The sequence below is a fragment of the Vigna umbellata genome, chromosome 4 (genome assembly GCF_029865625.1).
Source record: "Vigna umbellata cultivar VRB3 chromosome 4, Vumbellata_1.0, whole genome shotgun sequence".
NCBI classification, from domain to species: Eukaryota; Viridiplantae; Streptophyta; class Magnoliopsida; order Fabales; family Fabaceae; genus Vigna; species Vigna umbellata.
In genome coordinates, this window is record NC_142168.1 from 49,830,549 (window position 1) to 49,856,191 (window position 25,643).

At 34.5% G+C, this 25,643-nt stretch overlaps 1 protein-coding gene across 2 annotated transcripts; it reads right to left on the reverse strand.

Annotated features, from left to right (window-relative positions):
* Positions 1 to 1,869: 1,869 nt before the first annotated feature.
* LOC124820915 (polyadenylate-binding protein 3-like) lies at positions 1,870 to 5,928 on the reverse strand. Of its 2 annotated transcripts, none has more exons than XM_047292704.2 (8): positions 5,769 to 5,928; positions 5,381 to 5,619; positions 3,716 to 4,494; positions 3,555 to 3,632; positions 3,310 to 3,399; positions 2,964 to 3,203; positions 2,700 to 2,888; positions 1,870 to 2,623 (listed from the first exon to the last, which is right to left on the reverse strand). In XM_047292704.2, exons 2-8 carry the CDS (start codon positions 5,610 to 5,612, stop codon positions 2,417 to 2,419), a joined length of 1,815 nt encoding a protein of 604 aa, XP_047148660.1. In that variant the 5' UTR covers positions 5,613 to 5,619; positions 5,769 to 5,928; the 3' UTR covers positions 1,870 to 2,416. The 2 variants fall into 2 exon arrangements, with proteins under 2 accessions (XP_047148660.1, XP_047148659.1); XM_047292703.2 differs by having other exon boundaries at positions 5,381 to 5,662.
* Between the last annotated feature and the right edge of the window lie 19,715 nt (positions 5,929 to 25,643).

The following is a 25,643-nucleotide window of genomic DNA, read 5'->3' on the forward strand; positions in this document are numbered from 1 at the left end:
ATATATCAAAGTCCAAAAAGATAAAAAATCTATGCTAAATTTTAATTATTATTAGTTCAAACTTTTTTTTTGTAATTTCATTTATTAGTTCATATAGAAAGAAATTTTATTAGAATTTAAAGAATACGAAGATAAAGAAACATTTAAAATATTTGTAAATTTGATTCTTATTTTGTAATCTTGTCAAAAATATTTTAAAAATTTAAGAACTTTAGCTTTGTAAATTTAATAAAGGTTTTGGTTTCATGAAACTTTATTTGGTACTTTAATTTGAAAGGTATATCATTATAATTTTTTTCTAAATATTTAATATTGAAAAATACGAGAATACATCATTTTGATATTGAATATTTAATAATTTTATGTTTTATTTTTAAGAATTTTTAATGTTTTATAAAAATTAATTAATTGATATTTAGGTATAAAAAAAATAGGTATGGGTACGGACACAAACATGAGTGTACACTTGTTACCAGTGAGAATGAGATGAAACAAAACTTTCATATTTGGATATAAGGATGAATTTTGTCTTTGGGTTGAGTATGAGAGAACAAAACCCGTCCATGCCCTATTCTTCTTCCTATTGATGAATTATTATAAGAAAATTATTTATACTAACGTATCATATAGTCCGGTAAGCTATATATTGGACGTTCAATTTTTACAAGACGGCACGAACAAGGTATTAAGACTAAAATGTCAAAGAGTCTAACCACCAATCAATGCTTAAGACAATTAGTCTTAGTGACTAATTTAGACATTAAATATAATCAATCACGATTAGACCATAATTAGAATAACACTAATAAAAACTCACTCTAAAATCTACAGTTATATGTTTGAGATATGAAGGTAATTAATCTATATTTATTACCATTAATATTTTAATTCCCAAATGAGTTGAAAACAATTATTAAATTCATGAATAATTTATTGGACATCGTTCCTACACTCCAAATTAATTAATTATTAAATTTTATGAAGGTTAATTATCATAAATCATTAATGTATAGTTGTCAAAATATATACTTTATTTTTCAAATTTACTAATTTGTAAAAAAAAATAAAAAATTAAATATTTCATCTTAAAAAAAATAACATTTTATCATATAATTTTTATTATCTTTTAAGATTTAATGTTGTCTAAAATAATAAATATTTTTGTAATTTCAAATATAATTAGAAAATAACATTGATATCATGTAAATCTACTAATTATCTTATAAAATTAATTTTGCAACAACATAAGATAATCAAATATTTTATAATATGTAAATATTACATAATATATAATACAATTATAAAATAAGACATTTGTAAACATTAGAGGTGTTAAAATGGGTCCGTCTGGCCAGTATAGGCTCAACTTTCTTCTGGCATGCTAAATTCAAGTCGGGTGAGACCACCGCCACTGGGTGGGCGAGCGAGCTAGTGGGCTAACCTTCCATTTCTTCATCCCCAATCACTGGCTCACCTATTTATCATCATCAACTTTGGTTTTCCCCATCATATTCTCACCCTTATACATGACAGGCAGACCTTTATACACAAAAAAAAAAAAAAAAAAAGGAACGAGATTCATCATCTTCATCTTTACACTGAGAACCTAGCTCACGCCTTAAAAATCCCAATCCGCAAAAGTTCCAATCCAACCAGAAATGTCAATCTACAAAAATCGTCACAACCAGAATTCTCAATCCACAAAATGTTCATGAGCACAACAAAAAACCAACCATAAAACAATGGTGCAAAGAAGAAAACCAAAGCAAAAACAAAAATTAGGGAATTTGAAGAAATGAATAGAAGAAGAAAAACGAACCTATGCCATCGTCATGGATGAGTTTTGGCACCATGGTTCAAAATGTTATGGAGACTCCTTGTTGTGGTTGCTGTGGAGACTCCTTGTTGTGGAGTCTCAAAGTAAGAAAAAGAAGATTAGATAAATGAATCAAAGAAGAGAAACAAAATCGAAGAATAGAAACAAACATGTTTTACTACTGAGGGTGACCAATGTCGCTGTGGATGAGCTTGGTCGTTGAGGAGTCTCGTCCCTAAGTCTCAAAGTGGAAGATGAACGTTGTTTTGTTTCTGTACGTATGTCTCTCTTCGAATGAACGAAGAAAAGAAGAAATAACACATTTAAAACATACTACGGGATGGCTGCAAGTTGGCCCGCGTGTAAATATTCTATAATTCTCAGATAGCATAATACCCGAGATATTATAGAATAGATTAAAACAAAAAGAACTAAAATTCAAAAGATAGTAAACTTATAATTCAGTCCAAAAACATAAATTTATAAAACTAAAATCCTTGACACCCTTATAATAATCTAAAGTCTAGTCCAAACAAAATAAATAAAGTCTCGTTGGAACCTCAAAATTGTCTCAAAATATATCTAAAACTGAAAATTATATCACTTTTGTTGATCACCAACTTCAGAACCTGCTGCATCTTGAAGCACCTTCGTTGCCTCGGACACCTTTGTCTTCAAATCCTCAGGAGATTCAATAAGATGAATCACTTCAGATTGATCCATTTCCAGCAGCATTCCTGTGACTTTTGCAGTCTGATGACTTGGAGTAAGACGTTCCACCAGTGGATATAAATGTTCACCCAGCATCTACAAGTATTAAAGTTTACAATTATTTCTGAATTACATACAAAATCAATTACATAAAATCATGAATATAGTTTACCCTATGTTGATTCTCCGGACTAGCAGAAGCCAAAGCTGAAGCAAGGGTAGTTGATGATGAAGCAGAAGTCTTGACATCAATAGGAGATACAGAAATGTCAGATGGATCCACCACATTATAGGGCACTACATACTTATGTATGCCGTTTGGACCAGTTGGTGGTATTGGAAGTGAATGGGTGAGAGTTACCTATTTTCAAAATTTCAAATTTATTAGTGTGTATAATATTTTGTATGAAGAAGAATACAACTATAGTATGATCACCTGGGTATTTCCCATCCTTCGTGTAGTAGGACCCATCCTTTGTCCAGGAGGACCCTGTCTCTGAAGGTGGTATGGCATAATGTAATTTGGAGCAACCCCACGCATGCTTTGTGGCAAGACATGAGGTTGAAAACCATAGCCTGTTGCCTGAGGTGAGACAAACCCAGGTGTTCCTGGACCAAAATAAGCTTGATGATATCCAGTAATGCCAGCAGCAATTTGCATATGAGAAAAGTGGGCCTGAATACAGTAAAAGAATTAATATATATTATAAAAGGCTAAAACAAGATTCATATAAAATTTAAAACAACATTAATACAAAATTTTAAAACAAGCACATAATCACCTGTAAATTAGCCTTCCTTTCTTCCTTTCGCTGGGCTACTGCAACATACAGAGGCTTTTGTCCAATTATCTTCCCATTCATTTCATCCAACTGAAAATAAGTAAAATAGGTAACAAAATAAATAAATATAGTGATTATTACCACAATCTACTACTCTATATATATAAAGATTAAGAAAATATATATAGTATATATTAGTATGTCAATCTTATATAATATATATAAATAAATAAATAAAAACTTACGGCTCTAGTGGCTTCCTCCGGAGTAGAGAATGCAACAAAACCACAACCTTTGCTACGACCAAGTGCGTCAACCATTACCTGCACAAAATATTGTATTAAAGAAGAAGTAATTTTACACATCCCATAAAGAATAAACCAATATATTACGAACAAAACTGTACCTTGCAAGATGTTGTTGTTCCAAACACAGAAAAAATCTCTTTCAATTTTTCATCATTAAAACTGTCATCAAAGTTTTTCAGATACAAGTTAGCACCTTGAAGTTTGTCAAATTTATTTCTTTTTTCCTGTTCAAATTTAGCTTTCAACTCTGCCTCTCTTTCTGCCTTCCTCTGAGCCCTCCCTACATATAAAACATTGTCATTGTTGATGGTTGTTCCATTCAACTTTTCAACGGCAGTAGCGGCTGAATCTGGACTTTCAAAATTCACAAAACCAAAACATCTGGAGTTCCCCTCTCCGTCTCTCATGACCACAGCACTGGTTATAGTACCATAGGTATTGAAGAGTTGCTTAAGGTCTTCATCAGTGTATGTTTCAGAAAAGTTTTTCACATACACATTGGTGAACTTTGGTGATTCATTCCCTGGAGCCCTTTCCTGACGCCGAACAAAAAGCCCAACATAGACCTTCTTATCATTTATTAACATGCCGTTCAATTTTTTTATAGCATTCTGAGCAGACTCGTCATTGTCAAACTGCACAAATCCATACCCTTTTGATTGACCGTTCTCATCAACTGCTACCTTACTAGATAGCACAGTTCCAAAGGCAGCAAAAGTGTCATACAGTGCCTTGTTATCTACTGATGCATCAAGGTTCTTAATGAACACATTTGCAAATCCGCTTTTCCTGATGCTGGGATCACGGTGAGAAAACATAATCCGAATGGGTTTTCCATTCAGAAGAGTGAAGTTCAGATGTTCCATGGCAATAGCAGCTGCAACATAAATTTAATTATGCAGATCAAGCACGTAGATATGTTGTAAGTAGACATACATGTAGATCAACACCAGATCTAAGCTTTAACACACACAAATATCAAAATAATCGACTGGTAAACCAAATAATAATGGTAATACACAAACATTAACTGAGCACAATTATAATGAAATCCAGTACTTCGATAGAAAAAAGAAATAAAAAGTAATAGCACTAAACACAATTACAAACACCACTCACCTATGAACCTGACGGAAGACGAAGATCAAAATAATCAAAATTAAAAAGGGAAACATGTGATCCCAAAAGAAAAATAATAAATAAAAATAAATAGGTTTTCTTGTTAACATTTCTTTCCTCCCAAATCAAATTCAACACAACCATCTAGACAAGTATATTCAAAGCAAGAAAATAATTAAGACAGATGTAGATCAAAATAATCAAATACAAAAAAAGAAAAGAAATAATACTAAGAAAAAATTTAATAAACAATTAACTCAGGAAATGTTTTTCATTTTCAATCCAGTTCTAAGAAAAACCAAAATCCAAGACCCCATCCAACAGATCAGCTATAATCAAATCCACAACTTCAATAAAAAAAATAACAAATAATCGTACAGACAACATAATAAAAAAATCAGCTATAGCCAGGACAGGAGACCACTCTAGATCAAAATAATCAGTGCAGAACACAAACAGTCACCAACCGAAAAATAAAAAATAATTAAAAAAAATATCTCAGGATTCTGTTTAATCCTTTCATTTAGTTCTAAAAATAATAACGCAACTATTTCAACAACAACAGATACATTATAATCAATCACATGCAAGATTTGAATAGAAAAAGATCAAATAAATAAACGACAAAGGACGATTAAACAAACCATCTTGAGCATTGGCGAAATTGACATATGCATAGCCGAGGGAGGTTCGCTTAGTGTGATCCCTGCAAACCCTAATCGAAACCACTTGAGCCACGTGGCTGAACAGATCAAACAACTGACTCTCTATCACATTGGCATCCAGATCTCCGACATACAGAGAGGCACTCCCGAATTGCGCACCATTCAACACTGTGGCTGGAACCACCATAGAAGCAGAAATCGCCGCCGCCATTGTTTTTCTGCAAAAATTGAATCCTCCTTGAAACACACCAAAATTCCACACTGAAATCAAAGCAAAAGTATAAAGTGTCTCGAGAAAAAAAATAAAATTAGAGAATTAGAATAGACAGAAAAACATATGAGAGAATCGGATTAGAGAGAGTTTTACCGGAGAAGGAGACTAAGAATTTTTTTTTGTTTTGATTTTACAGTATTGCTCCCTGCCTAGGGAACACGAGTGCCAAGGGGTATGCTCTGTGTTGGTGTGAGACTCTCAGAAACATGTGTGGGGATTATATACATATTGAGGAAACCTCGTTTTGTTTAGGTTTTCGTTGAATCGCGTCGTATTGGCCATGTTAGCACAATGGTACGTGCCGTCACGAATCATAAAAGAGCACGTGCAGCCACGAATCATAAAGAGGCACGTGCCAGGTTTCTTTTTGCTCTTAATTATACATGTTTTGATGTTGATGTGATGTTGGATTTGATGTTGATGTTTGTCACTTTCACACTTTTTTCAGGAGAGAATATTGACAGAATTAAGGAGAGACAAGGGACCATTGAGGTCAACACGCAAATTTTAGAAAAACGACACGTCATACTTACATGCGACCAATCAAAAGTGCACAAAATAAAAGAAAACCAATGAAAACAAAACAATGAATCATTAGGGTATTTCTGTAATTTACATTTTTTTTTCTCAGACTGCTATCTTTGTAGATTGCTGAGACACAGTAGATTCAGGTGATTTATTTTTTCAAAATTATTTTAATTTTAATTTTTAATATAAAAGGATTAAAACCTATTTTAGTCTTTATTTAGCCTATCATTTCATTATGCATGAAGCTGCCGTGTTGAAGTTGGACTATCTCTGTTTAATTGAAAATTTATTGTTGCGAAATAAGTCTTCGATGTTTAATATAAAAATATAAAAAATTAACACTAAAATTAATAATGACATTTGTACAAATAGATGTTTAATTTAGATGTTAGAATTTATATTTCTTTTGTTATATGGTTATTAAAAGTCAGAATTTTTTAGATTTAATTTATTTTTCGTTGATATATGTGCATTTATGTTCATATATTTATATTTCGTTTTTATATTTATATTTCGTTTTTATATTTATATTTCGTTTTTATATTGTTTCAAACAACTATGTATATATATATATTTTCAGTATAAAATAGAGGATTAAAAGACTTTTATATATATATATATATATATATATATATATTTCCTCTTACAACTAACGTTTAAGATTGAATTAAGTTTAAAATCTCTTATCATATTTTAACCTTTAACTATTTTTTAAAGTTATGATTTTTATAATTATTAATTAACTATATATATTTTTTTCTATTACCATTTTGAAATGTGGAGGAACAATTTGTTTTGTCCAGAAGATGCAACATTGGACAAGGGTATAGTTATTCCTTATTATTTATTTTATTTGATATCTATGTCATAGGATAGTGGCTAGTTTTTGGATATTTAGTTCCAATTCTATAAATTGGAGACTTTGGCTATGTAGTATATAGTAATATCATGACCCACGCCCACTTTAATTTAATTGTGCTTTTATGATCATTTATAAATTTTTTTGTAAATCTACATACTTGCAAATAAATTTAGAATGTTCTGTAAGAGAAAATATAAACTCTTTTTTCAATGCCGAGAATTAGCTATCATAACTTTATGTGAACCATGAAAGAAATGATAATATATAGCATCGGTCAAACAAACATAAAAGTGAAAAAGAATAAATAACAAGTTATAGTCAATTTCACGCACTTCAATCTAACCCTAAAAGGTAATAAATATATATATCTATACAAAAAATAATAAGCTTCGTTTGCTTAACTGAAAAACTGAAAAGTATCTGAGGAATGATAGGGTGACACTTTTACCTGAGAAAGGTACAAAAATTATAAAAGTAAACTTTTATAATTTTTTGATAAAAAATAATGTGAAATAAATAATAAATATTTTATGTGTGAAAGTATTATTTCTATAATAAAGAGAAACGTAATCTATTAGAGCGAAATTAATGTAAGAGAAACATGACGCATTTCAAAAATTTTAAATACCATATGGTGATATTAGGAAGTGAAGTTTTGTATTTAATATTACATCGGTTGCCAACTGTAAAATTTTTCTTTTCCTCTTTTACTCTAACATAATTTACATAGAAAAAGTATCAATAGTCTCATTTGCATTGATGATTTAAATACCAAAATAATGTAAAAAAAAATAAGTATAGAAAGTAACATACAATAAATAATAACTTGTAATTATACTAATAAAGAGAAATACTATCATAAACTGATGTTTATGAATGATTACTGTATTTAATGTAATATTATTACTGATGAATCGTTATTTTATACTATTCACTTAGTTTTCGGAATCAAAATATATCAGTGAATTGTGTTTAATTCTCTATTATTGTCTTATTTTCACTATTTGGGCTTAATTAGACTATTAATTCTTATTTTAATTAATTTGAATTATTTTGGCCTAATTATTCCAATTATTATTTGCAGGACAATTTTGGAATCATATTTTGGGACTAAACCTCATTTACCAATTTCCACATCAACATTAGATTTTAATTTCATTTTTTAGTTTAGCTTTGGACTCATTTTTGGCCATATTTTGTAGAAGCCCCTGTAAAGGGCAAAACGGTAAATGGGGTCTTTAAAACCCCAAAAATCAGATTTCACATTCTCTTTCCCTTCATTTTCATTTTTTTCCCTTAGGTCTTGGAGGATAGTTGTGTTTTCCAGTCCCTACCCCCTGCTTGGGGGGTTTAGGTTTCATTATGGAAATTTTGTTTTCGTCTCTTACTTTCACTTGTATTTCCAGTTTCGTTTATTGCTTGTTATTGTGTTTTCAATTTCCTTTCTTGGTTCACATTTTGTTTTTGCATTTTCGTTTTTCGTTGTTGTTCCGTTTTCCAATTTCTGAATCCTTTTTCATTGCAATTTCGTTTTGTGCATTATGTTCCAGATTTAATGTTGATTTTCCTTTCATTTTGCTGTTGTAATTTCAATTTAATGTTAGCTTAGGTTTGCTTGGTCGGTCATTAGCGAAATTACATCGTTTCCTTAAGATTTCTAAGCTATAATTGTGTTTATGCTACTCTAACTTGGTTGATATTGAATCTGGTTGTGCATTTTCAATTGGATACACGCTTAATTTCCTAATTGGTGTTTAATCTTTGCTTAGTTCATGAAATTGTGTGGTGCATAATTGATTGAATATGACCATGGCATTTGCTTAATCCGCTTCTATGAAAACATGGTTAATCTTTGCTTAGTTGGTTAATTCATGTTTAATTAAGGGTTGAAGGAGTGAGTTTTGTTGCTAATCTATGATTGGAAGCATTGTAATTGAGTTAGTGACTAATCGTTGTCAATTAGTAGTTCAATTCGTGTTTTAGTTGTTTCAATTCAAGTCATCAAACTGTCCATAAACACCCTCACCAAGTGTTCGATCTAATTCCTGAACCAATATTTGGTCATTGAGTGATGACTTAGGAGTCACGTCCTAGTCTATAGTGCACTTAATTGCATATTAATTTGATTCGGGTACGACCTCGATCAATTACACAATAAATAAAAATTGATATTGTGAGTTGCTAAAATCAACAGTCCTAAATGATAGTATATTGAACAGAGTATTTAACTTTGTCTAACTTTCCTCTCAAACTAGTGGTGACATGGTCATGTCAAGGCCACAATTACTTCATTTTTTAGGACTTGATAACGTATGTAGTGCACATCTATCTCAATGTGTTCGAACTATGCATGACTGGATTAAAAACAATTGACTTTGAACTTAGGTTATCACTCCACAACATTGGTTTATGAGCATTGGTATTTTTAGTTTTGTTAGCAAAGATCTAATCCGCGCTACTTCAGCTATAACGTTAGCCATGACTCTATATTCTGATTTTGTGCTTGATTGTGATACTATCTTTTGTTTTGTTGAAGACCAGGAAACAAGAGTTTCTCCAAGAAACACATACCATCTTGCCATTGATTTTTTGTCATTAGTACTAGTTGCGTAATCTGCATCAGAACACCCCATTATGTCAAGATCATTTGAGGGTTTTATATGCAGACATAAGTTCATTGTTCCTTGAAGATATCTTATTATTCTTTTTATTCCTTGCCAATGATCCATGGTAGGTGTCTTCATCTATTGACTGTTGACAACAAAGGTAATGTTTGGCCTTGTGTTGGTCAAATATTGCAATGCACCTATGGCTTGCCTGTACAAATTAACATTGGTCATTGGTTCCCTTTTTGTAGTGAATTGTCTATCACCCATCATTGGTGTTGGACATGAAACCGTCTCCATGTTGAACTTCTTTAGAGTATCTTTTATGTACTTAGTTTGCCTTAGGTACATTCCACTGTCATTCTTGTGTACTTTAATGCTAAGAAAATAGTTCATATGTCCTAAGTCTTTTAGAGAGAATGCAACATTCAGTTGATTGATGAATGTTTCTAAGCACCAGAGATTGCTTCCTGTTATAATAATGTCATCAACATAAATGAGTAGGAATATCATATATTTGTACCTCTAAGAATGAATAAAGAAGAATCACTTAGAATTTTCTGGCTTGGTTGTCTCTTAGTCTATCACACCAAGCTCTTGATGTCTACTTCAAACCATATATGGCCTTGGACAATCTACATATATAATCTGGTTCGGTTGAGGCAATGTAGCCTTTAGGTTAATGTATAAAAATTGTTTCCTTTAGACTTCCATTTAAGAAGGCATTATTTATGTCAAGTTACCTAACATCCTAATTGAAATGTACAATGGCTAATATAATTCTGACAGAGTTGGACTTGACAATAGGGCTAAAAGTTTCATCAAATTTTATACATGCTATTTGCTGGAAACCTTTTGCAACAAGTCTTGCTTTTCTTCTTTCAATTGAACCATCCACTTTATACTTGGTTTTGAATATCCATTTTGAGTCTATGATGTTTTCTTGACCCTTGAATGACAGTAATGTCAAAGTTTGATTAAACATTAGAGCCTTGAATTCAGTGTCCATGGCTTGATTCTGGCTTCCTTAGAATTTTCTGGTTCTTTGTCATCTTCACGAACCTCTGTCAATCCTATGTATGATTGCTTAGGCTTGTAAATTACAGCTTTGCTTCTGGTCACCATCAAGTGAGTGTTGGTGTTGGGTTGATTGCTTTGAGTTTCACTATTGCTTAGGCTTGTTCTTGACTTTCTCTAGATGTACTGTTATCAGTAAAAGATTCACCAAGATCTCCTTCATTTGTACTAGTGTTGGCAGGACTATCACCTCTTATTTCTTCTTGATGAATTGTAGTATTGTTTTTTGGTTTAAGAGTATTATTGATAGTGGTATCTGGAGAGTAATTAGGAAGAAAAACTGACATAAGTTAAGTTAATTCTTTTAAAGAATTTCTTGTGTTAATGAAACCTTGATGAAAAGGAAAGTGATTCTCATTGAAAATCACATGTCTTGAGATGAAAATTCTCCTATGAGAGTTAATGCATTTGTATCCTTTGTGTGAATTATTGTAACCAAGAAACACAGACCTAGATGTATGAAACTGAAGCTTATTTTGATTATACGGTTTGAGACAAGGATAACAGGCACATCCAAAAGGTTTTAACTTTCCATAGCCAGGTTCTTTCTTGTAAATTAGTGAGTATGAACTTTTGTTTGGATTTATTGATGATGGTAGTCTATTGATTAGTAAATAATAGTTGAGAAGGCTTCTCATCAGTAAAGTAGGGGCATTTTGGCATGTGCTAATATGGTTAGGCCAAGTTCAACAACATGTTTGTGTTTTCTCTCAACACAACCATTTTATTGAGAGGTGTAGGGACAAGACATTCTAAATATAATTCCTGATTCTTAGGAAATTCTTTGAACCAATTTAAATTCACCACCTCCATCACATTGAATGATTTTAATTTTTCTATTAAACTAATTTTCAACCATAGCTTTGAAAATGGTGAAGGCATGTATAATTTCTTATTTTTGCTTTAAGAGAAAAATCCATGTGAATCAACTAAAAAATCATTAATAAAATGAACATAATATTTCAACCCAGATGGAGACAAAATTGGAGTAGGATCCCAAACATCTAAAAGTTCATTAGATGTGAGGAAAAGCCTTTGAAAGGTAACATATACAATTTCCTAAATTGAGAGGCTTCACTAAAAATGTGAATGAGTCACTACATGATGTTTTCACATTGCATTCTTTCAAGACCTTTTCAAGAGCTTTATTGCTAGGATGTCCAAGATTCCTTTGCCAACTTTCTTTAAAAGACATGTAGACATTATAGTCTTTATTGTCACATAGTTGATAGAGACCATTTTTAAGTTCCCTTTATAAAAGAGCTTTTCCTATTAGTTTATCTTTCAAAAATCAATAATTTTCATCAATGTGAATAAGAATATGGTTTAATCATTTTCGAGGTCTCTATTTTTACAGAAATCTCTCAAATAGGTCCTTCCATAATTTGTGTTCTTAATTAGGTTCTTATTCCTATATATTGAATCAATTGTACCCTTTCCGTCAATTGAAGAGAATGACGTTAACGTTCCAGTGACGTGGCATGCTGAATATGAAAATGGGAAGCATGTAGCAGAGTTAGGGTATTAGTGACGTGGATTTTGCAAATTTGAAATGAAAAAAATACGGGATTTCCTTAAATCCTTAATTTGAGAGAATCCCTAATTAAAATGGTGTATGAGGTGTTGGAAGCTTTTCTTCTACGTCGCCGAAGCCCGGGTGGTGAATGCACTTCTTCTTCTTCGAGCAGAACATCAAAAGACCATTCATGTTGTTCTTTCACATGTGTTGAGATTGTTGATAAGGGGAGCACTGGTTTAGATGAACCCACAATCTCAATGATATCTGAGTTTTTTATGATGACAACACATAATTAATAACACACATGTATTTGGTGTTACATGTTATATGCTTACATGTTATATGCATTTTTGAGAACATGATTGCGTTGTCTATGTTGTTCATTGCATTTCACTGTGTTATATATGTGATTTTATACTTGAATGCATGACACATGTTGTTGGAAAAGCAAAACCACAAGCACTTTTGTTAACTTAAATTATGTGGCAAAACAACAATTTTAAGTCGATTTCATTATGGGGTGAGTCAATTAAAACTCGTGTATTTGCACAAACTTTTTCAAGTGTGCTGTGAGAGTTTTTCAAAGAGAAAAGTTTTCAAAACTGTTTTACTCTGTTATAAAGTCGATTACATGCGTATTGAATTCGACTGAGTTTGTTATGTTTGGAATAACTGTTAATGCTTGATATAACTATCACAACGACTATATTTTTAAATATGTTGACCAAGCATTAAATGAAATTCGACTGTATTAATTGTATATTCAATTAACTACATTGATTGCTACTAACTACAATAACAGAATTGCTATATTTGAATGCATTAGTAGCTTAGTGGATTAAAATGCGTCAGAGTTGTGTTTATCTATAAACTGACGCGAATTTGATTTTTGTAAGAACTTTTCTGAATCTAACAGTTTGTGATATCTTTTGCAGAAAGTGCATTCTTACAGAAAAAGAGAAAGAGCTCCAAGAAACAAGAAGTGATTGTGGTGATCATCTACTTGTGGATTCTTGAAGGACACTGGATGTAGGCTTGGCAGAACCAGTATAAAAACTTAGTGTTTGATCTTTCTATCCCTACACTCTTTTATTCAGTCGACTTCTTATTGTACTCAATCGATTTAATTTCCACTGCATAAACAAGTCTTTTTACCTTGCGTTTCAAGAAAGTCATAAAGGCATAATATTTGGTGAAAAAGACTTTGAAAGTTTTAAATTTTATACTTCACCAATTCAGCACCCCTCTTGGTGTGAGAAATTGAGCCATTCTTTTTTAACAATTGGCACTAGAGCTGGTTTTCATAAAATACTTGAAAAACTAGTCGATTAGTGTTTTCATTAAATCGACTGATCCTGGAAAATGGCTTTCAATTTTCATACCTTTGGTGAAGGTGCATCCACAAATAGACCACCACTATTTGCTAGAGAAAACTATGTTTTTTGGAAAATTAGGATGCAAATCTTTCTTGAATCCGTGGATAAAGGAGTTTGGGATGCAACTCTAAACGGTCCGTATGAACCCACTCAAATTGTGAATGGAAAAACTGTTTTGAAAAACTTTTTTGAGTGGACTCAAGATGAAAACCGTAGAACACAATATGATGTTAAGGTTAGGAATGTAATACAAGACTACCAAGGAAATGGATGAATTTTTCAGGATATCACAATGCAAGACTACCAAAGAAAATGTGGGAGGTTCTTGAGGTTACGCATGAAGGAACAGATGAAGTAAAAAGGGCCAGAAAGAACTCTCTTATACAAGAGTATGAGTTATTCAGAAAGGAAGCAGGAGAGACGATCTATGAGGTACAAAAACGATTCACACACATAGTCAATCACCTCATGGCTCTCGGAAAAATGTTTGATAAAGAAGAAATCAACATAAAGATCTTGAAAAGTCTCAATAGAAGTTAGCAACCGAAAGTCACTGCTATATCTGAATCAAGAGACTTGACCAACATGAACATGGCTACATTGTTTGGAAAACTCAGAGATCATGAATTAGAGCTTGGAAGGCTAAATGAGGAAGAAGAAATTGAAGAGAAGAAATCAATTGCTTTAAAGGCTAAAAGCAAGAGAGCTACAAAGATTCATGAACCTGAAACTGAATCAGATGCAGATATACCAGAAAAGGAAATGATGAATATGATGGTAAGAAAATTTAACAGATTCATGAAAAATAAAAATTCTGCAACTAACAATGCATGTTTCTCAAGAGGAGGAAAGAAGAGCTCAAGAAGCAACACTGTTCAATGCTATGAATGTGGAAAGGATGGTCATATCAAGCCTAACTGTTTAGACTTAAAGAACAAGTAGAAAGAATTCTCCAAGTATCCTCAGGACAAGAACAAGAAGCAGAGGAAAACTTATATTGCTCTGGAAAACAATGATGAAGACTCTTCAAGTGATGATGACAATAATGTTGAAGAGGAGTCAAACTTATGCTTTATGGCAGGCTCTGCACAATCTGATGATGATAGTGATCGTGAATTTGAAAATGAACCAATAGAAGTCAAGTACTACATGCTACTGTATGCATTTCAGGAAATTCATGCAAAGGCCATGCGACTTTAGTATAAAGTGAATCGGTTATCATCTAAGAGAAGAAATTATGAATACAAAATTGATAATCTTGTGCAGGATAATGAAAAGCTTGAAAAAGATCTTGAAGAAGGTCTAAAATCTGCAAAGACAGTAAAGACCGAAGTACAAGTTATTGAGAAAGAATGTGGTAATTGTCCTTGACATGTTGAGCAAGTTGAGTACTTAGCTAGCACGTTGGAAAAATTACTCAAGGCAAAGAAAATCTTGATGCTATGTTAAGATCATCTGGAAGAGCTATCTACAGACAAGGTATTGGTTATAAAGCCAAAAGTAATAGGATAAACTCAAAGAAATTTATTGATTTGAGTAAACCTACTACTAATGCATGCTTTTACTACAACAAAATTGGTCACACTGTTAGAAACAGCTATATTTTAGAAATGTTGGTGTTCCAAAGGGAAAATACAAATGGGTTCCCAAGGAACAACTTCCTGCTACTAACAAGACAGGACCCAAACTCAAATGGGAACCAACGTCAAAACCGTTTAACTGTTGTTCAGGTGTTAAGATGTCGACAAGTGTACCGAATCATATCAAGTAATATAAAATGGTAAGACCAAGTATCGTTTCCCAAGAGACTCACGACACTAGACTGTCATGTAATTACTTAACTAATTAAGACTTTTGAAGAACAATTTGGAATTTTGAATGCAAAGCAAGAAAGTAAATATGAATGCTCTTTTGACCAATTCAAAAGAAAAACACAAATGTGAATGAATGATATTGAATATGAGATGAATATGTTGTTGTGGTTTAGATTTCACCTAGTTTACTCTTATGCATATATGAATTTATCTTCTTCATTCAATTGTTAACATCACTCTCTAAATTACTTAAAACCCGATCCCTCGGCGAAGAAAGCCTATCCTTAATTACTAGACCACAATCCCTTGCATCCCTAATAATTAATTCTGCATTACGATTAGGAGCTCAAGATGACCAAAATTCATACCCCATCCCTGAGCAATACTTCTTTTGGGAGCAATCCTCCAGAACATGAATTGTAAGATACCTCCTGGTACTCATGCAAATCATACATAATGCCATGAATGAGTTAAACATAACAAACATTGAGTAAAGAAGAATTACCCTAACAATTGATGAAAGAAGCATATATAATTAAGATCAATTCAAATACATGAGAGTTCACAAGGTTACATCATCCCCCAACAACAAATAATGTTTAGTTCCCCATTGTCATGGAGAAATTAGATGAACAATGGAATGGAAAAGATAGAAAAACCCTAAAAACTGAAGAGGAGAGCTTCCACATCCACTTCTGCCTCTAGAGAATTGAAGAAAATCTAAATTTGTGTTAATTCTATCAAGAGATACCCTCTCTAGGTCGAGCTAATCCTTAAATAGGGCTGAATTGGGCCAGGGGCCAACGTTGCCATCGCTCAACGCCCCTACTTAGGGCGTTCAGGCGTGCTTGCGAGAGAATGGCGCTTAGCGTCCAATGGAGGCGCTCAAGCGTGAAACGTTGCAGGAAAGATGGCGCTCAATGCCCCAAAAAGGGCGCCCACGCGTGACTGTGAAGCTCCAGCGCTGAGGGTCATCAAAAGGACGCCCAAGCATGAGTGCGACGTTTTGCAACCTTCTCTTCTGGTGCTCTTTCTTTCCTTTATGAGTTCCAACTTCTTGACAACTTAACTCCTCTTCCAATTCATCCCAATTTCCTACAAAACCAAGGAGATTTAGTGATCAAATCTTCAGGTGTAACCTCAACTTTCTTATTTCCCAAAATAAACCAAAATCAAGAGAACAAACAAGTTTCTAAGTCAATAAGGGTTCATTTGATATTAAAATTTACTCTCAAATAATGGTGAAATCAACCGTTATCACAATCCCAAACTTTAAACTTTGTTTGTCCTCAAGCAAAACAAAATGTAACTCAACCTAAACAACACTTTAATGATTTAACATATCACAAACACTTTCTTCCAAGACAAGTAATCACCCAAAGCTGCTTATCAAATCTCAGTCAAGATATATTGATGCATTGGTCAATCAAATTCACTATTATGCTCATATCATCACAACATACAACAAATGCAACTCATGAATGATCAACAGCCAAGCAAGAATGTTATCTTATAATGCATCGAACTAATCCTCTCCATTGTTTCACTCAAAAAGTGTTTCACTCAAGCACTCAAAAGTGTATAATGAGGTACACACATGCACTCTACTATCACCATGTCACATGAATCAACTTTGCCTTTCATTTAACCACAAACAAACACACTCAGAAGCAAGTTATCATCACAAGGACTTTTTAAGGCTTGTAACGTGGCTGGGCTAAGAAGAAAAATTGGTTTTTCTATACAACAAAGTTCCTTGAGTTAAGAGAGTGCATAATTCATTCATTCACATGAACAATTCATCTCTCTTTTACTTTTTATGTGAGAAACCAAATTTTCAATTTATTCCCAACTTCACTTACATTGAGCTCATCCTTTCTTCTTTTATTTTTACTTTTGCTCAATGCTCTTTCATGAATTTCAAAAAGTTCTTTTTTGTTTCTCACTACCCCAAACTTGAAACATTCTCCATTACCACATACACATACTCTACTCAACTCAAGGTAAGGATTTCAACAAGGGTTTTTCAACTTCCAACTTTAGGCTCAAGGTGCAAAGGATAAAGAAAAACATTGATCTTTGTTGGGTTCACCTATAGACATTGGCTCTAAGGGAGAAGAAAAACATGACCTTAATCATTTGTAACAAGCAAGCAAGTTGTTTAATCATAGAAACGTAGGCAAAATGAATCATGCTTCCAAAGCAATAACATTCAATCAATCAAAAACTCTAGAGCCCAACCTCTCACAGGTTAACTCAAGTTCCACAATTTGATAAACATCCGGCCAAGCACATTAATCACAATTAACATCATGCATAAGTTTCTAGCAATCATGAGCAACCACTTGCATTATAAGACTTGACCATGCATCATCTCAACATCAATCACACAATAAAACAACACAAGATAGCAATTACTCATCACACACATATTATAGCCAAACCATCCAAACATATCATTAAGCTGAGTACATATTTCAAAGCCATAGTTCCACAAATTAAAGTAAAAGAAAAAGAAAACTCCTGGTAAGATAGCATTCATCAGTAAATGTTATCCAGCATCCATCAGTAGATGCTTCCCATAGATCAACCCCGACTATCATCTGAGTGATCCTCCTCATCTTCATCATCTTTCTATTCCTCCTCTTCTTCTTCATCTTCCTCCATAGTCGTGGCACCAGAGGCTCTAGCTCCTTCCCCCTCCTGAGTTGGATCTGCAGGCCAAGCAACATAAGCCTGGAATTCTTCCTAAGTCATGAACTTCCTCTCAGGAAAGGCGAAAGTCATATTCATCATTATAGCCTGCTCGCCTCTATACAACGCCTCCATCCTAGACTCCATTAGAGACATGTACATGTCTCTCATCTGGATTGGTTCAACATCCTGAGCCTGCCCCTGCTGATTAGCTGTGGCACTCTCCTGTGAACCCTTGGAGGCTGAGGTGCTAGCATAGGTATTCCAGCTTCATCTAGCATGCAGTACTGGGTACAGTATGACACATCAATTTCCTTCCTAGGTCTTTCAAATGGAGGATGTGAGACATTCACCCCTACTAACTCGCATAAATGGGTGATAAGAGAAGGATGCCCTAGAGGTGCCTTGTTGCTGACAGAATGGGCACAATTTTTTATTTTATCAACTATGACGTGCCCCAAATTAATATTCATCCCTCTGGGAACACAAAAAAGGAATACTGCCTTGTTTGTAGTAATATCAAACACATGGGAGCAAGGTTGGATATTAGCATGTGTAAATGCCATCCAACATTTAGCCAATAGGGTCAAATAAGTCCTCCTGATGTGGATGGGTGTATCATTCCTGTTCCTCTGAAACCTCCCACCTGGCATGCACAATGTTTGTTCCACCTCAGCATAATTGATGTCCTCATCCATAGCTAGAACAAACTGACATTGCTCTTTAGTCCATTCAGACCTAAGGAAACTGTTGATGGTGTCAGCATCATAGGGAATTCTCTACCCTCTCACATAACTGCTATAACCCTCATAATTGTTTCCAAATCCCCTGGCATTGGTGTAGAACTCCTTCACCACGGCTATGTTGCCCGATGAAGGGTAAGAGATTACATTCTCCCACTGCCTCCTTCCTAGCTCTCTTTCAAACTCAGGTGCCATGAAAGGTATCAGTCCCACCTTCCTCTCCATCAAAAGTCTCCTGTTCTGGACCGTCTGAAAATGCCTCTCATGCATTTGTGAGAGGAATTTGTTGGAATAGATATGTTCCTTTCTTTTCTATCCTCTATCATCAGTGTGCTTCACACACTTCCTAGATGATGAGGCCATACCTACACCACAATAGAACACAATATTCTACTAATGAATATTTGATAGGCTGTTGTTGAAGCTATCAAATTAATACTACATTTCAAGGCAACTTCAGTATTGTCAAGTAGTATTCAAGAAAGTAGATAAGGTTAAAGTAACCCTGAGTCGTCTCCTAACGAATACAGAATTGCCTTTTAACATTTGAATCTTATGAATGCAATGCAATGTTCAAGAATAAAAATGATGTTTGGAGAAGGTTTAAAGAACAAATAAGAAACTTAAAAATGATTATAATGAAATAGGCTAATTCCACTGCTTTTCCATGATAGATTCATCATTCATTATTCACAGATAATTGTTCAATTGATTATTATTCAAGTTTCAAATTAATTAAAGTACATTCTTAATTAATTTGAGGGCGATCATGCACTTAACCAAGGTAAATTCTCAATCAAATGCAAAACCTGTCTAGATTATTCACAATGAATTCAACCAAAGTACATTCTCAATCAAATCCTATTGTGTTTAATCATGTCTATTCTTAAATCGCCTAACCAAATTAAAAACTAATCAATCAAAGTAAATTCTCAATTGATTATAGTTGAAATTATTACTACCAATCAAAGTACATTCTCAATTGATAGTAAAAACCATTTAATCATATGAAAGTTCCTAAATTAAATCATAGTAGATTCTCAATTAAACCTATAAACCCTAAAACTCATATAATCAATATTCATGTAGATTCAAACACATTATGATGCAAAAATCTTTGCTTTTAATTTGATAGAGAGATGAAAGACATAGAGAGAGAACAACTTAAATCAATAATGAAAATAAACAATTGCATTAACTCAATCTAACCTTAGAATCCATAATGGAATTACAGCAGAATAGCCCAAGATGCTTAGCTCTCCATGAATGGAGTTGAATACAAGATGAAAATAAGAGAGAGAGAAGTGGTGAATGAATGAATGAATGAATGAAGTGAAGACCCCCCTGGGTCTCTTTATATAGAGCTTGATTGGGCTTTGACTCTGAATATTCATTTGAGAGAATCTTTTATCTTATATCTTCCAAATAACTAAAAGATTTAGATAATTATAACATTATTTGGAAGATATTTTCTGTTGATATTCCCAAATTAAATTAATTCAACAACTGAATTTTATCTTTTAGCTTTTCTGACTTTCCAAAATTGCACAAATGCCCTAAAATTTCTTCTATCTGCACTTTAGTCCCTTCTGAATTTCCCAAAATTGTACCAGAAATCCCTGTTTGACCAGACTTTGACCAGAGAAGGCTTGTTGACCAGCTTTGACTCATATGGTCGTGGCCAATGCGAACTCGCCACCTGTCAGCCCCTTTCCCACCCAAAATTAGGGTTTTGCAGATTGGGGGAAAGGGCTTTCTCTATGCCCTGAAGGTTGTTCCTGGTGACTCTGAACTCGCGTGGAAAACCATGGCGACGCATCTGGCTCGCGCGGTAGGGATTTCAGTGTTGACGGCGAGGCTTGGTTGATGGAGAAGTCGTGATTGCGTTCTATTTCTGGGTTTTCTAAATGCAGGTGCGTGTTGATGGTGGCTGTGGAGGTTGTTGGGTTGAAGCAGCGACGACATTACTGGCGCGGGATGGAGTTTCAAGGCGACAAGAAGGTCGCGCTTTGGTGGTTGTTTGGATCTGCGGTGTGGTTCCACGGTGGCGGCACTGGTGCATTCTGCGTCGCGGCGGAGGTTGAAGATGGTGGCGGAGCGCATGGTACGCGAAGACAAGCACGGTTGCTGTGCGACGGCGCTGTGCGTGAGGAAGATGATGGTTGCCGTGTGTGATGGACGGTGGTGCGGGAAGGTGGTGCACAACATGCGGTGGTTGCCATGGAGGAGGCTCTCGTGATGTTGGTGTCGCGGCCTCGCGATTCTGGCAAGGATGGTACGCGAGGAAGGTGAAGGAGCTCGCGGCTGATACGGGACGACAGTGACGGAGGTGGTTGCGTGATGGTGACCGGCGACGGTTGTGGATGGTGTTGGGTGAAGCAGCAGAGGCGATAATTGACGGCGAGTCCGCGGCGGCTAAGGTGGTTGCTGGTGGCTGACGGCGCCTAGGGTTGGATTTGGGAATTAGGGTTTCTAGGGGAGAAGATGATGATGTGGCAGAGAGGGTTGATGTGGCAGCATGTGGTTGGTCTATTTGGTGTGCAGAGGATTAATGACGTGGCAGAATCTGGTGGAGTTTGGCTTAGGAGGGGTAAGAACAGGAAACTTAGGGAGGTGTATTAGAAAAGGCTTAGTGTTTGGGCTTGGTTGTTGGCCTGTTTCAGAAATAGGAGTGTATGTAGGGATTTTAGGAGGTGCAAGGGTAAAGTTTGTCTGTTTGGCCCATCTGTACATTAATTTCCAAATAAAACTTGATTTTGGGCCTTGAATTGCCATTTGGACCAATATAACTTATAATTTCAGCTGCACAAATAAACGTAAGAACATCCAAGAATATTTTATGCGCTAAAACTCACTTTTTACGTCTCTTTAATTCCCAAACCCAACAATTCCGATCATCACAAATCCTCTTTAAATCAATCATTCAAGCACATGCATTTCATAAAAAATTTAATTTTAAAGCATAAATGTGGGCATAAATATGCACTCATCACACCCCCACACTTATCCTTTTGCACTCCTGGGCAAAATTAATTAATTCCAAGACTTTGTTCTGGGTCATTTTATTCCATATTTGCATTTGGATTAGAAGAATGAACAACACCGGACATAGATCAATCTTTTAGGCAAGGACATGCAAATGAAATCACTCTATTCTTCACACATGAGTTAACCTTTTTGAATTCCCAAGAAAATCAAATATGAAAGATAACACTCAAGTCAAAATGTATTTATTTCTCCCCAACTCTCTCAAGTGTTTTTGGCTTGTGTTTACACTCAAAATACCCATGAAAGTAGACACCCTTGATATTTAGCAAGATTCTAACATTCACATACTTCAGAAAACATGCAATTATTGATCATGAGGGCTTTTTAAGGTTTAATTGAGGCTAAGGAAAAGGTAGGGAATTTTCTTGGAATTTCTGAGTTTTTGAAATTGATATAAAAAGAGTAGTGATACTTGATTTCAAAAACAAATCTATTTCTTTCTCTTTTAAGGAAGATTTACTTTTCTTTCTTCTTTTCTTTTTTTTTCTTTTTAAAACTCCGACTTTTCATCTTTCTTTTTGCTTTTTTTATTATTTTGTGGGTGAGGTACTCACCCACACACTTATTCCTCCTTTACTTCTAACAAAATCCATTACTCCTTCTTCTTTCCTAAGGTAAAGAACATATGATTTTTCTTCTTTTCTCATTTGACAATGACAGGAAACAAGAAAAATAGGTTTAAGGCTCAAAGAGGGTTCCAATGGATTAATGTTAGGACAAGTTTATTTAGCCAAGTAGCTAAAACAAGAAATGCCTCAATCATATCAAATCATGCATATTCACCTTAGTTGCACAACATAGAATCAAGATAAATATTACAGTATCACGAAACATGGGCAAATCACACAAGAAAAATAGTATGGCACATGGTGGTCCATCCTTAACATTAAGCTCAAAATTCACATGGTTCAAATTTCTTTCACAAAAAATTTAATCAAGAAATTCTCAAGTCAACTCAATCAGCAAATCATAGAAGCAATCCACTCATATCAACATGACTCATTTTTTTCTCTTGAATTCATGATCATCTCAATTACTAATTCAAACTCTCAAATGCAATGCAAATATTTGTTTAAAAAAAAATAGGGAACAAAATTAATTGTTTCCCCACACCCCCACACTTAAACTATGCATTGTCCTCAATTATGCTTTATAAAATACAAAGAAAAAGTATGAGGGAACTTACCTCCTTCATGGTGGAAGGAATGCTAGTGGGACTTCATTGGAAAAGTCATCCTGGATAGGAATGTTATCTTTTCCCTTTTCAATCCTACTAAGATGGTCAACTACTACATTATGTGACCCACTTCTGTCTTGAATAGGAGTCAACTTATCCTTCTCGTTCTTGACCATTGTGATTCCATATTTCTCGGGAACCATATGTATAGGGCACACCCAAGTGCTGTCAGAATTTGAATATATAAGACCTGTTTGTAGCAACTTGGTGTCCTTCTTTTTAACAACCCCCATCAGTTGAGGATTTAGTCTTCCTTGAGGTTGTCTCACTAGTTTAGCATCCTTCTCCAAAACGGGTAGTTGTACCACAGATGGCAACATCTTACTGCCTAAGGTATTCTCAGTCACCTTAACATCACACTCGGACGCAACAGAGGTATCATCTATTAATACTGCATCCTCAATATCACCTACTTTACAGTTTCCTTTTTCGTCCAAAATTAGGGACGACATATTTGAAAAAGAAAAATTGTTTACAACATCACTTGATAAGTCAATACAAAACAAAGAATGATCTTTAATCGGGTGCTTCCCAGCTTCCAACACGTTGAACCGCACCTTCTCGTCTCCTATCTCCATTGTCAATATCCTGCATGCACATCTATCTTGGTTCGTGCTGTCATCATGAAGGGTCTTCCCAAGATAATAGTTGTTGGAGTGATTCCTTCATCATCCTTCATGTCCAAGATATAAAAATTTGTAGGAAAAATTAATTTGTCTACTTGGACAAGGACGTCCTCAAGCACACCTGCAGGGTTAACTGTGCTACGGTTGGCCAGTTGAATGACCACACCAGTAGTCTTAAGAGGTCCCAGAGATAGAGAAGTAAACACTAATAAAGGCATTACATTTATGGAAGCCCCTAAATCTAGCATGCAATTGTCAAACTTTGAATTTCCAATAACACATGGAACAGAAAACATACCTGGATCTTTGCATTTTCGCGGTATTTCAATATGCTTCTTAATCAAACTTGACACATTTCTTCCCAAATTCACAACCTCATTATCCCTAAAACGCCTTCTATTTATGCAAATTTCTTTCAAAAACTTGGCATATTTTTGGAATTTGCTTAACAGCATCTAGCAAAGGAATATTGATCTCCACCTTTTTGAAAATATTTAAAATCTCTTGGTCTAATTCCTCCATTTTTTTGTTTCTCGGCTTCAACCGATTTGGAAATGGAGGAGCTGGAGAATAAGATGAAGAAGAATTTTTAGAAGAAGAGTTAGAAGATACTAACCTGGATTTATCAGTGGTAGTCTCAGGTAATGGTTCACTCGGTCCTCCATTGTCATCAATTTGCGCTCCTTCTTTCTCCTTATCTTCATCCTCTTGGGCTCCTTCAGGGCTTTCTAGCACCATCCGCAACCTTGCCGCACCGCTCTGCCACCATCTCCATGCCGCCGTGAAGCCGCCGCAACATCCACCTTCATCGCGCCATTAACGGAGACGCCACCACAGCGCCTCTCCTCCAATTACGCAAGCTTCTTCAACAGCCACCGTCATCTTCATCTATCTTCTTCCCATCAATGATGGACAAATTTATGATCACCAAAATATGATGTCACAAACTTGTTGAACAATCGGCAAGTATGACCGAATCGTTTCAAGTAATAAACTCGGTAAGACCAAGTATCGTTCTCCCAAAGGACTCACGGCCTAATTTAGTTATGTGATTTGTTGATTAGCTAAGACTTAAGAACGAAATATTTGGAGTTTAATATGCAAGACATAAAATAAACATGTATGCATGAGTTTTGATCAATGGCAAAAGCAAAAGACAAGCACTTTCAATGAAATATATATATGAATATGTTGTTGGGGGTCAATTTCATCTTATCCACTCTCATATATTTTAGGACTTCAACATTCAAATCATTATTGTTAATGCCACTCTCTAAAGTACCTTTCAAGAAGGCTTCTCCCTAATTACGAGTTCATACAATTCCTAGCATTCCTAATAATTAGTTCATCAAGTGCAGAAGCTTAACGACAACCAATATAATATTGGGAGAGATTCCCCGGATCTAGACTTCCCCGTACGTTCCCGTATCGACAAAATCAATAATCATGCATTGAATGAGTTAAACAAAGCAAGCATTAAGCAAAGAGGAAAAACCCTAACTAATGATGAAAGAAAGCATAAATCTTAGATTAAGATGCAAGCACAAATTCCATATATGTGAGCTTCAAAAGATTACATTGATTCCCCAACAAACATACAAGGTTTAGTTCACCATATTCATGGTGAACCTAGATGAACAATAATGAAAGAATGAAAGATAAAACCCTAGAAAGGTGAAGAGGTAGCCTGAGCATCCAAGATCCTCCTTCAAAGGGGTGGAAGAGAGAGTGTTTGCTTCGTTTCTGCCAAAGATCCCTAACCCTAGAAAACCCTAAAGCTTATATATTATTCGTAAATTACAGAAAATTAGGTCCAAGCCCATAAAAGTGCCGCTCAG

Excerpts from the sequence above, each read along its gene's own strand:
- LOC124820915 (XM_047292704.2), bottom strand. The coding sequence starts at position 5,612 with ATGGCGGCGGCGATTTCTGCTTCTATGGTGGTTCCAGCCACAGTGTTG. Across the intron at positions 3,633-3,715 it reads GAACAACAACATCTTGCAAG|GTAATGGTTGACGCACTTGG; the intron begins GTACAGTTTTGT and ends TATTTTGTGCAG. Across the intron at positions 3,400-3,554 it reads CGGAGGAAGCCACTAGAGCC|TTGGATGAAATGAATGGGAA; the intron begins GTAAGTTTTTAT and ends ACTTATTTTCAG.